Here is a 16,635-nt window from a genome sequence, read left to right as displayed (position 1 = left end):
TAAAAATGTTAACTAAGAAAACGAGAGGCAGAGAATGATGATGCATGACGCCTTTAATCCCAGTACTTAGGAGGTGGGCAGATCTCTGTTAGTTAGAGGCTAGCCTGGTCTACATAGTGAGTTCCAGACCAGCCAGGGTTACATAGTGAGACCCTGTCTCAAAATCAAATAAAAAGAAAGAGAGAATGGGGGGAGGAAGAAAGGAAGGAAGGAAGGAAAGAAGGAAGAAAGAAAGAGAGAGCTTGGGCTTTGGCTCAGTGATGGAGTGCTTGCCTAGCAAGCACAAGACCAGTCCCCTGGCAAAACAAGAAAGCCAAATATGGTGGCTCATAATCACAGCACTCGGGCGATGAAAGCAGGAAGATGGCAAGTTCAAGGCCAGCCTGAGCTACACAGCAAGACTGTCTTAAAATTAAATAAATAAATTTTAAAAAAACAGGGAGAGAGAAAGGAAGGAAGGAAGGAAGGAGGAAGGGAAGGAGGGAGGGAGGGAGGGAGGGAGGGAGGGAAGGAAGGAAGGAAGGAAGGAAGGAAGGAAGGAAGGAAGGAAGGAAGGAAGGAAGGAAGATAACAAGCAGAAAGGAGCAGAGGGCCTGGGGTAGGAGTGTGCATGAACTCTGGGCCTGTGGACCTTCAATGGGAAGACGAGACAGGCAAGAAGGGGAAGGCATCAGAACCAGCCGCCCGGGGCCACAGTGAGGTGGCGCTCCTCCTGCCATCAAATACAACAAAATAAAAAAGTCTAGGACGAAGGAAACAAAACATATCGGAACTGTCTCAGAAATGGAGTGCCCGAGCTCATGGGGGTTGTCCTATTTCTGCATCGGGGCCTATCGTAGGAAGAGAAGAGGCGCCTTTTGACACCTAATTAACGTGTTCTGCAGTTGGTGGGTTTTGTCGTTTGTTTTCACAGTGTGGTTTAACACATGTCACCAGAACATTCTCTGCTCAAGGAGTCCCCAAAGCCTGAGGTCAGCACTGGCTTCACCCTCCACGGGTGAGGAAATGGAGGTTTCAACCCAGGGTGAAGCCGCTCACTTTCACTACTTCATCTACAAATGTATTTTGAGCCCAGCCAGTGGTACAGGCCGGTAATCCTAGGCCTTGCAGGGTGGAGGCAGGAGGATCAGTTCAAGACCAGCTTGGGTTATGTGAGACCTGCCCCACTGTCCCCTTCACAAAAGAGAGAGAGAAGACAAGACATGCCTTTCGTCTGCCTACCTAACACAGGCTGGGGCTGACTTGCGCTGTGTTGTTTGTTTTTAATACATTGGTCAGTAGAGCAGGGTCTACTGGGGCTGGGCAAGTGGCTCTGTGGGTAGAGCACCTGCCACACAAGCGTGAGGACCTGAGTTTGAATCCCAGACACCGCAGGGTGGTGGTGGCGCACGCCTTTAATCCCAGCACTCGGGAGGCAGAGCCAGGCAGATCTCTGTGAGTTCGAGGCCAGCCTGGTCTACAGAGTGAGAGTGAGATCCAGGTCAGGCACCAAAACTACACAGGGAAACCCTGTCTCAAAAAAGAAAAGAAAAGAATTCCCAGACACCATGGAAAGTTGGGCGTTGTAGTGCACATCTGTAATCCCATCTTTCTACAACAAGCTATGATGCCAAACCAGGAGAACCTTCAAGAACTCACAGGCCAGCCAGTCAGGTATGCACAGTGGTCAACAAAAAGATGCCCTGTCTCAAGCAGTGGGAGATGAGGACCAACACCGGAGGTTGTCCTCTGACATCCACATGTGCACTAAAGCATGCATTCCACCCCCAACCCCCAGACCACACACACACACACACACACACACACACACACACACACACACACACACACACACACAGGCAGACAGAGACAGAGAGAGAAAGACAGAGGGAGAGATAGACAGACAGAGACAGAGAGATACCCTTTTTCAACTGGCAGACATTCCAGAACGATGATTAAACAGAATCCAGAGCCATGTGCTAGGTCCTATATCCAATGTCAGCCTATGGGACACAAGCTGCTTCCTGGGACCCAGCACAAGCCTCAGGTCAGTGCCTTGCTGCTGATGCGCCAACTCAGAGGTGCATCCTCTCTCATCAGGGCTATCTGCATGTGGCAGAGGAAAGCCAGACCTATCCAGGGCACATCTGCTGTCCCCTCCCTTCATCAGGTACTCCTTACCTGGGTTTCTCAGGGTCTTTGACTGGCAGGATTATCAGCACCAGCGAGGACTTCTCAATGGCTGAACACGAGACCACCACATTCAGCTGGGGGATGAACTTGACCTGATGACACCAGTTGGGGTGGAGATTCTGGGAGAGAGAATGGCCATAGCAGGAGACCTCCCAGGGACAGTCAAGTTCCATATCCCACGCCTGGGTCTTAGCCAGGGCCAGTGCTGGATGGGACTGGAGATTACGAAATCTAAGGCCCTTGCCTTAGTGACCACAGCTTGGGCAAAGTGATGTGGCCCATGGTCCTATCCAGGTCCCATGACCAGGGTGTATGGCCCATTCCTGTCTCAAAAACTGTTTAAACACACCAAACCTACCATCATCTGGACTCCTTGTGTCCTCAGAGTCTCTTGGATTTCGAAGCCAAAGGCCTGGGCTCGTTATAATATCACTCCTCCAAGCAGAAAGAAAGGGTGGAATCGAGGGTGTCTAGGCCCTAGTCTGTCTTTTACTGGCTGCCTCTACTACAAAGAGCCTGCTTTTCTGGGCCCACTACCACCCTCTGTGTTTGTCAGACACAGGAGCTCCCAGGGTCCGGAGGGGCAAAACGCACACTCTGCTAGGACTGTAGCAACAGGGAGCTAGCTCCCAGGGGCCCAGAAGGCAGGCTGGCCAGCCTCTGACCGGCAAGATTTCGTCGACTTGACACACACAAGAGTCACTTGGGAAGAAGGATCCTAACTGAAGAATCGCCTCCATCAGACTGGCCTGTAGATACGTCTCCGGGTCATTTTCTTCATTAATGATTGATGTGAGAGGGTCCAGCCCACTGTGGGCGGTGTCAGCCCTGGGGAGGTGGTCCCAGGCTATGTAAGAAAGCAGGCTGAGCAAGCTGTACCCTGCCACGGTCCCCGTCTCAGCTCCTGCTTGGGTTCCTGCCCTAACTTCCCTCAATGACGGTCTGTGATGGGGACGTATAAACCAAAGAAACCCTTTCCTCCCCAAGTTGCTTTTGCTCAGTGTTTTATCACAACAACAGAGAGCAAACTAGCACATCCTCTGGACCGGGCTGGCACCTGTGCTTGGCTCCCAGTCTGGAGATTTCCCTCCTTGGGACAAGGAAAGTGATGAGTGAAGAATGAAGAGCAGGGATGGGACACACAGGTCTGACTATCAAACATTCATTCAGCGCCGCCTCAGATGTGCAAGCCCCTGGGCCGGGCCTTCTGTCTCCATTTCCTCTCATAGCTATCACAACAATGGTATCTAAGCCAAGGCACTGAATGAGGCCTGGGATGCTGAGTAACTTCGGAGCAAACTTCCTCCTGATGAGATAACCACAGCTGGGAAGAGGGGAAGGAGCCAAGCGGGGTGGTGCACGTGGCAGTCCCAGCCCTTGGGAGATGGAGGTGGGAGGGTCAGGTGTTCAAGGACAGCAACCTTGAACCCAGTCTCAAAAATAAGAAAAAGAAAAAGAAGGGGGGAGGTAGTGTGAGTACTGCTTCTTGTGAGGTCACGTGCCTGTTCCTAAAGTGTGTCCAACTCAGAGCTGCCCTGAGAACCTCATTCGTTCATTTGTTCCTCGAAGGTACCAGGAGTCACTGGGCCCCGGGCACTGTTGTTGGGAACAGGAGACTGAACAAAGAGCACAACCCACTAAGTCCCTGTCCTTGAGGAGCTGTCACTATTGTGAGAACAGTAGAACAAGAGCAATAGACAGGCAATTCAAAGTTGGGACAGAGCTAACAGCAGCAGCAGCAGCAGGGCATTCAGGGCCAGCTACTCAGGACCTGAAGTAGGGGGTGATAGATGAACCAAGCAGAAGACCTCTGCAACATGGAGGAAATCAACATGGAGGAAATCAACATGGAGGAAATCAACATGGAGGAACAGCGTGTGCCAAGGCCCTGTGGTAAGAAGGGGATTGAGGAATTCTAGGGTAAGCAAGGGAGCCTGTCCCAGCAACAAGTAAGAAGAAAGTAGAGAAGATCAGGAGATGGGGAAGCAGCTCAGTTGGTAGAATGTTTGCCTGGGTTCAACTCCAGCACATATGTGATAGCGCATGCCCAGAATACCAGCACTTGGAAGGTGAAGGCAAGAAGATCAGAAACTCAAAGTCACCCTTGGCTACGTAGAAAGTTCAAGGCTAGCCTTGACTACATGCGACTCTGACTCCGGTTGGGGGACTAGAGTGCTAACCATGGAGTGAGCCAGGGGTTTGATTAGCTTGTGTTTGATACTCAAGTCAAAGCCTTGAGATTGCTTCAAGTATGATGAGAAGCTGCTGGGGTGACATGACTATGTTCTAAAGCAGATTTCCTCTGGTTGCCGAATTGAGCAAGCTCCTCATGGAGAGAGGGAGTAAGGGAAGCCAAAGAGGAAGCCAGTGGCTGTCCAGAATGAAGATGATTTTTCACTGCCTCAGGGAAGCCAAGAAGGCAGTGAGGAAGACTGGGCTAGCCCTGGAACACTCCTCTGTCCTAGAGATGGAGATGGGACACAACAGCTTCCTGCACTCTGTCCTTAGAGGCCAAGCCCCTAAGAGCTGAGGCTGAGCCTAGAGGGCAAATCCATTTCGGGCATTTATTTTTGAGTAGGGCACATATGTGGATAATTACAGGCTAAGGAAAGCCACACTTACCTTCATTCGGAAGCTTCTATACAGAGGGGACTTCTCATTTAAGAGTCTTCGCAAAGAAACATTGGTCCAGAAATCTGACAGAAAACATTCAGAGTCCACATTAACAACCTCTCCTCTAACAGCTTAGACATTTTCACTGATGTGCATCCATGCTTCCCAGAACGCCAATCAGCCAGACGCTCATTGGAGCCGCCTGTGACTTCATGAGCTCGGCAATGCTTCCAACTGTTTCTCTGCTGCCCGGCATGCCTCTGCAAGCCCAGAGTGCAACAGTGACCAGCTCCAGGGTCTACACACTCCCGGGTGCTGCCGTCTGAACAAGGTGGCTCCCCATTAACACATTCCAGAGAATGAATGGAGACTTCAGGCTGTATTCACTTTGAAAAGTGATGCACTGGTGACTTGCTATCATATCATGCCTCAGCCAGAAAGCAAAAGTCCCGGGAAGTACAGGGTGCATGCGTGCTTTATGAGCAAGCAACTCCTACATGCCAGGCACTGCCCACACCAAGTGCCCTGCCCTTGTAAAACTACCTAGGTAGCAACTGATGAACCCCTAAGGAGAGCAAAGGGATACAGAGGGATGAGTCAGTGGTGACAGGCGAAGCTTGTAGGGTCAGGAGCTGTTCAAGGAAGTAGGTCAGAAATGCTGGTCAGTTTAGCTTTAGGTCTGAAAGCAACTCCCAGGAATCATGGAGGAAAAACACTGGAGGGGGTGGGTAGTGGTAAGGTCTGTACAGGGGTAAGAGGAAGCTTCCCCCGCCCCCCCCCAAAAAAAGAAAAAAAAGTCCCCAGGTTGGGGAGATAACTCAGTCTGTAAAGTACTTGCTACACAAGGAGGAGAATCCAACTTCAATCCCGAGAACCTGTGAAAAGCACATTTGTTCCCAGAGCTGGAGAGGCAGAGAAAGGAGGATTCCTGGAGCTTGGTGAGCCCCAGGTCCTACTAAGAGACCCTGTCTCCAAACACAAGGTGGACAGTTCCGGAGGAATGATGCCTCCCGTTGGCCTCTGGCCTCCACACTCATGTGCACATACATGTGCAAGCATCCAGAAAACACATGTGCACACATATACACGAACACACACATGCAAAAGAAGTCCTGAGCCAGATGAGATGTTGCTTGTGGCTGATAATGGAGAAACTGCAGCATAACGGTGTATACTGCCCCTCTTTCCCACTAGGCTCTGAGGTCCTGGGAGGGTAGAGAGACATGGCCTCTGAGCACTTCTATGTCCCTAACACTCACTCATTCCAGGCGTCCTATAGCAGAGCCAAACACTAAGCATGACTGCCCCTGCTCCCGTTTGAATAAGGAGACTGAGGCACAGAAAGGTTAAGCAACCGGCGTCAGGGCGCCCAGATCTACTTCTTAGCTTTGTCCGCCCCTCTCGCATCTCACCATACCTTCATATTTGTTCCCAGCCTTCAGTTTAGTGGTTGGCCCAGAAGGACTCACACCCGTTAATCCCCTGCCTTGTTCTTCCGCTCGCCACTCATCACAGAGACCACCATGACACAAACATGACCAGGACAAGGCAGCCAGCCACCAGGGGCGGATGGGACAATGACAAAGTAGAGTGCTAGCTACAAGTGTAGCTCAGTGCTACAAAGCTTGTCTGACACATTCAAGGCTCTGGGTTCAATCCCCAGCACACATACATGTACACACACACACTGAAGGGGTTAAACTCCCCCACCCTCACAACTGAATTTAGGCTCCAGTTCTCTGAGAAGGGCAAACAGGTGTCTTTTCCGTCCAAGGGCCATTTATCTACAAGACCCTCACATTCAGGGCTGAGGGAGAGAACAAACACAGGACCTAAGTCAGCCCCACAGTGTCTCAAGGACAAACCCAGCAGCCCCCCTCTGAGTCGAGCCCTGACTTGCCCAAGCTTGTGCAAATGTGTCCAAAAATGATCAGACTAAACCTCAGCCAATTAATGGTATACTAACGTAACTGCCGCTTGCTTAACCAACTATGTATGAGATGACCTCACTGACCCTGCACCTCCCCTTCGCTGTGCTCAAAAGGAGCCTGCACGCTCCTCCCAGGGTCATCACCATTTGTACAGGTGTATGACCCCCCGCATTAAAAAACGCTCTTTGCTTTAACATATTATTTGAGTCTGGGGTCTCCTTCAGGGTTTCCTTGGACCCGTACAACACACACACACACACACACACACACACACACACACACACACACACACACACGTACACACACACACACACACACACACACACACACAAAAAAAAAAAAAAAAAAAAAAAAAAAACAGGACACTAGTACTTGTTTCTTCCCTCCCAGAACGTCAACAAGCCGACTTAGCCGGGGTTCCTGCCAAAGCCTGGGAACCCTTGGAGACCTCCTTAGCTAGAAGTCCCAGCAAGGACTGCTCTGTCGTCCTGGATGGGAAGGAGGTCAGTTTCCCTGCAGGCAGGGCCCTGGGGTCCAGGCTCCTAGGGTGGGTAGAGGCCCAGCACCACACCTAAGGCTCACTCCATCCTGGAGCTGATCCAGGCCCAGTGAGTCTCCCAGGAAGCCCCAGGCCCGAGGCCTCTGTTGACCTTGCACCCTTTGTCAAAGAAGCTCCAAATGACTTCCTGAGTCAGTTCAGGGCACATCCCAGCAAGTAGTGAGAATTGGAGACTCTGGACAGGCAGTTTGGCTTCAGATCTCCGTCGCCACTCCCCAGCCTCAGGGCGTGCATGAGTAGCTTCAGCTCACTAAACCTCTTAAGGGGCAGCTGCCAGTCATTCAGTCATAGTGGGTGGAAATGAAGGGAGGCGATGCACCAAGAGGTCAGGATCCAGCTGCTAACTGATGCCGGGTGCGTTTGTTCACGCTGCTGCCAAGCCGGGTGGTCCCCCAGGCTCCATCGCAGCCCACTTTGCCAGTCTACTCTCGCCCATTCAAAGACAGCTCAAAACCAGGAAGAGCAGAGGCCCTCACAGTCATCAGATAAAGAGTCACCATCCTGAACCTCAGAGGACAGGTGACACAGCCCAGGGTCACAGCCCAGCACTTCGCTCTCCCTGAGCTGAGGAAGATCTGCCGCCTTCAGTCCTCACCTGCAAAAGTTCTCACCTCAAAAGGCTGTCCCTCCGCTCAGACCCTCTAGGCTTCTCCTGTCACCACTGCGCTATTCCCTTCCCCAGGAGGCAGGGCACCCTCTGAACTCCAAGGAACCCCCTCTCCAGAGGCTCAGAGTGAAGAGACGGGCGAGTAAGGATGCCTCAGACATTCACTCAGCTCAGCATCCACATCTACCCACTCCCCAGGCCCCTCTGCCCGTCCCCGTGACTTTTAGCTACCCCATTTGGCGGTCCGGGGAAGGACGTGTGGATTGAAGAGTCCACCGGCCACATTGTCGGACACGAAGATGACGACGTTGCCCTTGGTGTCCCCATAGCAGAACACGCCTTTGCGATAGTCGGACCTGGGGCAAGATGAAGACAGAGCGGGCTATGTGTCAGATTGGGATTGATGGAGGTGATGGGGAAAAAAAAGAGGAGACTGACCTCTACAGAAGGGGATGCCTTCAATCAGAACAACAAGAGGCAGCCTCTCCGCCACGAGAGAGGTGGCCACACACCAGAGCATCAACGACTTGGGGTTTTATAGGCCAAAAAAGGGAACGTTGGGGTAGGAAGGTTTTTGTCCGCAGATCTATTTTTCTGCTTTCCCAAGCTCATAAAGGAGTCCTTATCACACTGGCACCCTTGCCAGGAGTCCCCCTGGGAGGTCCTCATGACATGGTGACCCCTTGCCACTGGCCTCCCTCCTCCTAACTGCCCGCTGCTGTCACTGACATTACCAGTGTGCCAAATCTTCCTGCGTGGAGTTGCTTGAGGCCGTTAGGTTATTAACCCTTCACTGTGGGGCCTTCTGCCCTACTGCGCCGAGGCCCTGCCCACCTTACAGACAAGGATGGTTCCAACAGACTTCCAGCCTTGCTCTGGGCCTCTGGCCAGCTGGCCAGCATGTCCCTGTCATCCCTGAACCAAACTTCAGGTTCTGTTTCAACCACTCTCTCTCCCCAGAGACCTCAGGGCAGCAGGGCAAGCCTCTGCTAGCACTTGGTGGCTGATGGGGTAAGAAAGGAGAGAGAGAGGGAGGGAGGAAGGCCGACGCTAAGAGAGGGATGACTGTGCGAGACCCAGGAGAGAAGCAGCGAGGGGTGATGTGGCAATGAACTCAGAACCAGCTCTCCGAGGTGCCTCTCTGGGGCCCCATCCCCTCGCTCCCAGTGAGGGAGTAGCTGCCGAGACCCTGTCCCATCACCTGTGAGACTTACCAATAGTCCATGGCCATGACACAGCTATCCAGGTCAACAAAGGTGAAGGCCCGGACACATTTGTGGTTACTGACATCAAAGAACTCTGAGAGAGGGAGAAGAGAGGGACATACAGAGCCGAGAGCCATAGCTCAGGCTTCGGCGGTATCTGGTGGTAGCAATCAGCCTCCCAGCACTCCCTGCCACCTCTCCGGTCCTGGAGCCCACCCCACAGCAACCAAGAGCAGCAGATCCAAGCACAGTCACTCACCAAGCTAAGATCCAGCTGCAGACCACCCTCTGACCCCCCCACTACAACCAGAGAGAGCAAAAGCCAAGTGCAGACCTCAGCCTAGAAAGTCCTGTAGGATCAGAACCTCCACAGCCCAATGTATCCTCTCCCCCTGTCTGGCCTGTGGCCCCTGACCAGCCCTGTAAGCATGCCAGCTTTTTGCCTCTGTGGATGCATCAACCTCAGATACTTCTGGGACCTGCCACTCCCAGCTTTGCCCACCTTGAATAGCCCCAGAACCCTTCCAGATGAGCTGTGTGACCCCTTCTTAGGAAGGCCTCCTTCTCTTCAGCTAGGCCCACCGGCACTCTCCTGCCTGGACGGCTGCCCGCCAGTCCTCCCTCACCACCTTTGTCTGTGCCTCAAATTCACTTCTGTTTTGTTTGGCTGCAGGAACTGCCTGGCCTGGCCTGGCCTGGCCTGGCCTGGCCTGAGAGCTGTGTGAGGGCAGAGAGATATTCTCCATGCCACCTGTGGGGTCCGCAGCACCTATCATATCACCCAGGGCTCTACTTTGCTGAGTGACTATGACTGTGATGCACAAATGAAGGGACAGGTCCCGAACCCTGGGTAATGTGGGTAACAGAAACTTCTGGCCTCTGTGGCTTCCGACGGTCCATCCATGTGTGTGTCCCTGTAGGTGTTGAGAACAGACAGAAACAGGTAGATCTGCTCTCCGTCACTCACCACCCCTCATCAGGGCTAGAGCTGGGAAGCCCAAGCAAATCAGAGACCAAGTGAGCTCACAACATGCAGGTGCCTATGAAAAATGGATTGTAGGGTGGCTTTGTGCAGGTTCACCCGTTCCTCGCTGTCTGGAACCAGCCTGCCAGACCGATCTTTTGAAACATTATTTTCATCCTGCCCAAAAGCCTTCCATGGAGCTCTGACACCAGCTGACACTGACTAAAACCCTGCCCCCTAGGAAGCCTGGCTCCTTCTGGCAGCCCTGGCCTCAAGTCAGTCAGTCTAACGAGGCCAAGGACAGGCCCTCAAGTGCCTGCTTCTACAGGCCCAGTCATCCCAGAAGGGCTATGAGTCACAGAGCAGGGCTAGCTGGGCCGAGCCACTTGGTCAAGGTTCATGCTGGTGGCCTTTCACCCCTGCCTCTGGCCTTGACCAAGTGCTCTGAGCAGACCACATCTGTTCAGTCAGCAGAGCTTATTAGCATGAGGAGATGGGGCCAGGCTCTCAGGGCTGAGGGTGAAGGGAAAACCACTAGGAGCCATGGGTAGCAGCCAGCTCCTAACTGCTCAAGCCCTTGCTCCCCTGGTAGTGTCACAGTCTGTCCCCTTGATAAGGACAGCATTGGCTAACACCAAGCACCTCAGACATCCAGTCCCTAGCCCACACTCACCCTGGAGATACAGAGCATTGACCCTGTTCTTCCTCTGGGGAGACTAAGGCCCTCAAAGGTTAAGCAGCTGCCCCAAGCCACACCCCTACTGAGTGGCAGGACCAGGGTTGAAACCTGGGCCCTGGCTGTTTCAGAACAGCTGCTCTCCAGCCTCCTATTTAGCTCTGCACCATGGGCTGTGGGGACACACTCTCCTTACTGATCTGGGACACGTGATCAGTCGGACCCTTTATCCACCCTACCCAGTGCCACTAAGCCTCTTGGTGGCACCAAGCACTGAGATGTGAGTGAAGCAGATGCAGTCCCCACTGCCTGAGCTCCAGGACAGAGGAGAAGGCAGACACCAAAGACTCTCACTGACAGATATGTGATCACACTCTGAAGGGCTTGAAAGGGAGAGGGCTATCCTGTGCGGTGCTTTTGAGAGGCGTCTGACTTGGACTAGGTGGTCAAGGAAAGATCTCTGGAGGAAATAACACTGTGATGAATCACAGGAAAAGTAGACGCTCTGGGGTGGGGAGATGTGTGGGAGATAAGGTAGAGCATGCACACTGACCCACAGTGCCCATCAGAGACAACAAGAGAAGGTTCCAGCATCCTTAGCACAACAGGAAAAGGGTCTGATCCAAGGAAATCTGTGGGCAGCAGAGAGAGGCCAGGCCTTCCTCATCTCATGGGCCACACTAAGGATCCTCCCCCAGTCTTTGCTTTGTGGGGAGAGCGGGGGTGAAGGTTTTCTGCAGGCAGACATTTTTAAAGCCCATTTGTAGCTACTATAGGGACCTTCAGAGGAAATGCGCTAAGCAAAAGGAGGCTTCAGTGCTATCCCAGTGACAGCTGAAGACGGCCTGGGCTAGAGGCAGCAGGACACGAGGGTGGAATCAAGCTGGAGAGACTGGCATGGGCTGTGGTTTACAAGATGAACTGTTCAATACTTGTAGACATTCAGCATTCACTGATCACTTCTGCCTACAGAGCAGTCACTGACACACGCGACCAACACTGACTCTTATAGCACACAGCACTCGGCAGGCCCTCGAGACCCAACATTCCCAGAGGGCTCCCCTCCATGCTCATGCTTGCTCAGCCAACAGGTCTGTCCCAAGTGCAAATCCACCACTCACTAGAAGGCCTGGAGAGCCCCAGGAACTCACCTATCTTCTGCTCAGTCGAGGCAACCGCGATGAGGTTCATGTTGTGCAGACATACCATGTCGACAACCCACATCTGCTGGTGGCAGGCCGGCTGGGGCTGGGCAAGCTGGCAGAAGAAGGACAGAGACTCGGGTCACAGAAGGTTGCTAGCAGAGTGCAGAGGCACAGGGACATTTCCTGCCACACAAGGCCCGGAGCAAACACAGTCCTGGCATGCCTCATGTGAACACTAGAAACAGAGCCTTGGCTAAACTCCTCCGGGCTCTGCTCTCTATCTGTAAAATGGGCCTAACAGTCACCATCTTCATGATCCCAGTGACTTAAGGCCAGGCCCACCTCCAAAGCTTCCCACTTGCATAACAGTGAGCCCCCCTGAGAGGCTCACAATCTAACCCAAATCAGCTCCTTAAGGAAGAATCTCAGGAAGGCTTTCTCTGTCTCTTCAGCCTCCCAAGCTCTGGCTCCTGAGGGACCATACAGGTGACCATATAGCAGTCATGTCACTCATGGCTTCTCATCATACTTGATGAGATCAGGCTACCAATACCTACTTCCACACACATGTGGAGAAAGGGAACACAGAGTAGGCCAGAAACCACAGGCTCAGGAATGCAGATATGAACACACACAGACACAGATACACACACACATACACACATACACACATACACACACATACACACACATACACACACACACACACACACACACACATACACACACACACACACACACACACACACGCCCCCAGAAGAGTCAAGAAACCTTTACGTACCCTAGCCCCATCTAGGTCTCTCCTCCCACAAGGGCAGCCCCTTGCTGCAAGTGTAAAGCACTGTGTGTGAAACACAGGTGTGAAACCCTTCACACTGTCAACAGTGTTCTCCATAAGCCTTGCTGGGGAGCCCTGGAGGGCAGGCCTTGCCTTGTTTGCTGCAGGGTCCTCCACTAGCCCGGCAGCATCAAGTGCACTGCAGATTTGCCTGAATGTGTCGTTCCTTACTACACTAGGCCATGAGCTAATAGTAGAAAGCCCATGATGATGTTGGCTTATATTCATCTGTACTTGCTGAATGCCTTGACCTGCTCAAGCATGACCCATACCATTAAGTGCCCCCTCAACCCTGAGAGGGGCTACTACTCCAAGCCTACTTGGGCATACAAGGAATCAAAGACATTTCAGCTAGCACCCCACACCTGTTGGGTGGTCTAGCTGGGACTCTAATCCTGGTAGTTGGACCCAGAGCCCAAATATCATGATTTTCTGCCTGTACCAGACAAAGGTTTCAATCATCAGGACTCAGGGACAGTGTGGATATGACAGAGCAAGGGAGAGAATGCTGAGCACTGGCATAGAGGCTGGAGGATAACGCTCACTGAGATGGGGACTCCAGTGACACATTCCCTGGACAAACTGCTTTGGAGGTGTCTAGTAGAGTTCCAAGCAGTGTTCTGCTTAGTAGGTGACAAGTGTGAGGTTCTAATAGTTAAATCAGAACCTTGACCCAAGTCTTGTGGCTTCAAGGCCAGGCTCTTCAGATAATAAGTGCCAAGGACAAGACCACTCATGGTGCCACAACAGAGGCTCTCCACCAACCCCATGAGTGTCCCACTCACCCGAAAGGAGTTCATCATTAAGAAAGTCTCGGACCAGAACTGCAGGACCCCGTCTTTGGTGACAGTCAGGAAAAACCCCTTCTTTTTGAACCGTTGGGATAAAAATGCCACTTTCACAACCTCGCTCCCATGGTGCCTACAAATGGTAAGAAGCAAGCATACAACTCTGAAAGAAAGTATCTGCATGAACCACGAGCCAAAGAAGAGGCAGGACAGAGGGTCAGTGGGGACAGCTACATCAGTGTGCATGTGTGCACACTTACACACACCAAGAAACTGTAGGTAGTTCCGGGGAACGTGGGACTCTGCCCCTTCTCCAAGTGGGCTTCAGCTGAATCAACAAAGGCCACAAGACAATGAACCCCAATGGAGGATAGGGTGTGTGGTTCAGTGGTAGAGTGTTTGCCTAGTATACGTGAGGCCCTGGGTTCCATCCAGAAAAATAACCAACTACAAAACAGTATGTGATGGAGTCCAAAGCTGATCTCTGGAAATAGCCAGCCAGGTCCCTCACTTTGTAGTGGGAGAGCAGAAATAGAGAGTGGAAATCTTCAGAGCATTTTTCATAGGAAAAAAAAATGGCCCACAGATGGCGAGCAGGGTATAGCTTGTGACAGAAACCTGAGAAATGATACTTTTTAACCATTGCTCTCATGCTCTGGGGTGAAGAGGAGAGTAGAACAAGAAAAAAGTAGATCAAGGGGTATCAAGGAGTTGGGCCTGGTGTACCCGACTCCTCATGGCCAGGACACCAAGCATAGCAAACAGGTCCTGGGCAGGCCTGGCCCTGTAGGCTCCAACCCCACAGCCTTCCCAGCAAGCCTCCATGCTCCCTGCCAGTGTCAACCAAGTCAGCTCTCTGGCTGTTAAGGCTCACACTCCCCCATGTCATCTACCCATCTTGGATCGTGGTAGGTTGAGACAGGTTACACACTTAGAGGGAGCTGCCTCCCACCCAGTCCCAGCAGACATGGAACTTAGAGTCTAATGCTTCCATCCCTCCTCCAGAGCCTTTCCCAAAGCTTAAAAGCAGGTATGAGCTGACCTGAGGCTTAGGGGGAATCCACATGCAGTTCCACAGAGGAGCAGAGGCACATGTGTCTAGCTAACTGTAGGTCTTCCTGCCTCCTGCCATTAGCTTACTTCTCTGTACTGAAGGTGATCAATATTCCCAGCTGTCTCTCTCTCCATCACTTCAACTCTGACCTTTCTATTGGGACCAAAGACTGTGGGCAATAGAGACGTGAGGCCTGAAGCTAACAGAGCCCTGGGAAGAGCATCTTGGGGAGGTCCATTTCCTCATCAGTGTGGTGACTGCACTTCTCCCTTTCTGGAAAATGAAGGGATCAAAGAGGGTGGTGCATTGGGTGTGTGCTCAAACAGACTCAGTAATGGTGAGCCGACTTTTAAGAGTCACCTTCTCATAAAATTAACTAAACATTGCTTGGCTATTCTGGTTACTTTCTCCATCAGACTGGAGATTCCTCTGGAATTGTAAGTTGTGGGAATAAATTAGAGCAAATAAGGGAAAAACTTCCTGAGAATTTTGTGTCCCAGATTTTAAACATTCTTGAGATCTGAAGAAACAGAAAGACCAAGCCAAGTGTTCATGTCAAAATTACAGCTATAAAATCTCTCATTATTCATATTTAATTGGCTACTCCTCAATTAACTCCCAACCATATTTTTTTTTACAAGTTACTCTTCTATGATCTCCATTAAACTGCCCTCTCAACTAAAGCTCCAGGCTGCCTGAGGCAAAGACAACCTCTAGATCTTGCTCTTCCACAGCCTGCCTGGGTGTGGCTCTCTGAGGACAGGCCTACCTACAGCCTACTCTCACCAGATCACAAATGGGGCTCACCAAACTGTGCTCCACAGGAGCTAGCACCCTGTCCACACAACCCTGGCTGCTGGTGCTCCAACCCAGGGTGGCTCCAGGAAAGGAAAAAGGGTCCAAAGGCAGCCCAGCTCAAGAGCCCTGATGGCAGAGGGGCCACGCACCAAGCCAGTGGTTCCCAACCTGTGGGTTGCGTCCCCTTTAGGGGTCAAATGATCCTTTCAGAGGGGTCACATATCAGATATCCTACATATCAGATATTTACATTATGATTCATAACAGTGGCAAAATTACAGTTATGAAGTAACAACAAAAATAATTTTATGTGGCGGTGGTGGCACATGCCTTTAATCCCAGCACTCAGGAGGCAGAGCCAGGCGGATCTCTGTGAGTTCAAGGCCAGCCTGGTCTACAGAGTGAGTTCCAGGAAAAGAGCAAAGCTACACAGAGAAACCCTGTCTCGAATAACATAAATAAATAAATAAATAAATAAATAAATAAATAAATAAATAAATAAATAAATAATTTTATGGTTGGGGGGCACCCCAACATGAGGAATTGTATTAAAGGGTCACAATATTAGGAAGGTTGAGAACCACTGCAAGCCAAGAAACTACTCTTTGTCCTTAGGGTGCTAGAGACAGGACCACAGCATGGAAAGGAAGAGGTTGATGAAATTTGAGACACGCCATTCCAAAGCATGGTACTTTGGACTATTGAATATTTTCAGCTGAAGGTATTGGAGAAGCAGTTTGTTTCCTTCATAAGATCCCAAATGGGAGCAATCTTATCATTTTTTTTTTCTCCTGAAACAGGGTGTCCTGTATACTAGGCTGGTCTCCACCTCATCATGTAGCTGAAGGGGACCCTGAACTTAGGCTCCTCCTGCCTCTACCACCTGAGTCCTGGGATTACAGGTATGCACCACCACTCACAGCTACAACCTTACTTCTGAAAAGCCACGGACGCAGAGAGGAAGGGGCATAGACAGGCTGGCCAAGTCTCCTCTGGTTATTACACAGACCTGAGGCCCTGGGGATTTAGATCAGTTGAAGGAGTACTCAGCTGGTATGCATGAGCCCTGGATTTGCTCCCCAGCACTGCATACAACTAGATGCATACCTATAATCCAAGCCCTCAGGAAGCAGAGGTAGAGGGATCAAAATTTCGAGCTACACGTCAAGTTGGAGGCCAGACTGGGATACGTGAGGACCATCTCAAATATCAAATAAGCAATTTCCCCATAACTTCCCACTCTTCCTCAAACACTTGGTACTTAGAGCTTCTGGCACTTTCACTT

The 16,635-nt window shown here is 51.5% G+C and overlaps 1 protein-coding gene across 5 annotated transcripts in view; it reads right to left on the bottom strand.

Moving 5' to 3' along the window:
* Positions 1 to 16,635, bottom strand: part of Efcab8 (EF-hand calcium binding domain 8) — a 76,278-nt gene that overhangs the window by 46,011 nt on the left and 13,632 nt on the right. For all 5 annotated transcript variants that reach the window (XM_037205321.1, XM_037205324.1, XM_037205322.1 and 2 more), the window contains 6 exons: positions 13,496 to 13,631; positions 11,879 to 11,984; positions 9,097 to 9,181; positions 8,114 to 8,238; positions 4,795 to 4,868; positions 2,161 to 2,291 (listed from right to left, as the gene is read on the bottom strand). In XM_037205321.1, the coding sequence (XP_037061216.1) occupies positions 2,161 to 2,291; positions 4,795 to 4,868; positions 8,114 to 8,238; positions 9,097 to 9,181; positions 11,879 to 11,984; positions 13,496 to 13,631 (657 nt within the window). The remainder of the gene's footprint in view (positions 1 to 2,160; positions 2,292 to 4,794; positions 4,869 to 8,113; positions 8,239 to 9,096; positions 9,182 to 11,878; positions 11,985 to 13,495; positions 13,632 to 16,635) is intronic.

This window comes from Peromyscus leucopus, chromosome 4 (genome assembly GCF_004664715.2).
Source record: "Peromyscus leucopus breed LL Stock chromosome 4, UCI_PerLeu_2.1, whole genome shotgun sequence".
Classification (NCBI taxonomy): Eukaryota; Metazoa; Chordata; class Mammalia; order Rodentia; family Cricetidae; genus Peromyscus; species Peromyscus leucopus.
The sequence above is the reverse complement of the archived record's forward strand: the minus strand, read 5'-3'. Positions and strand labels throughout refer to the sequence as shown.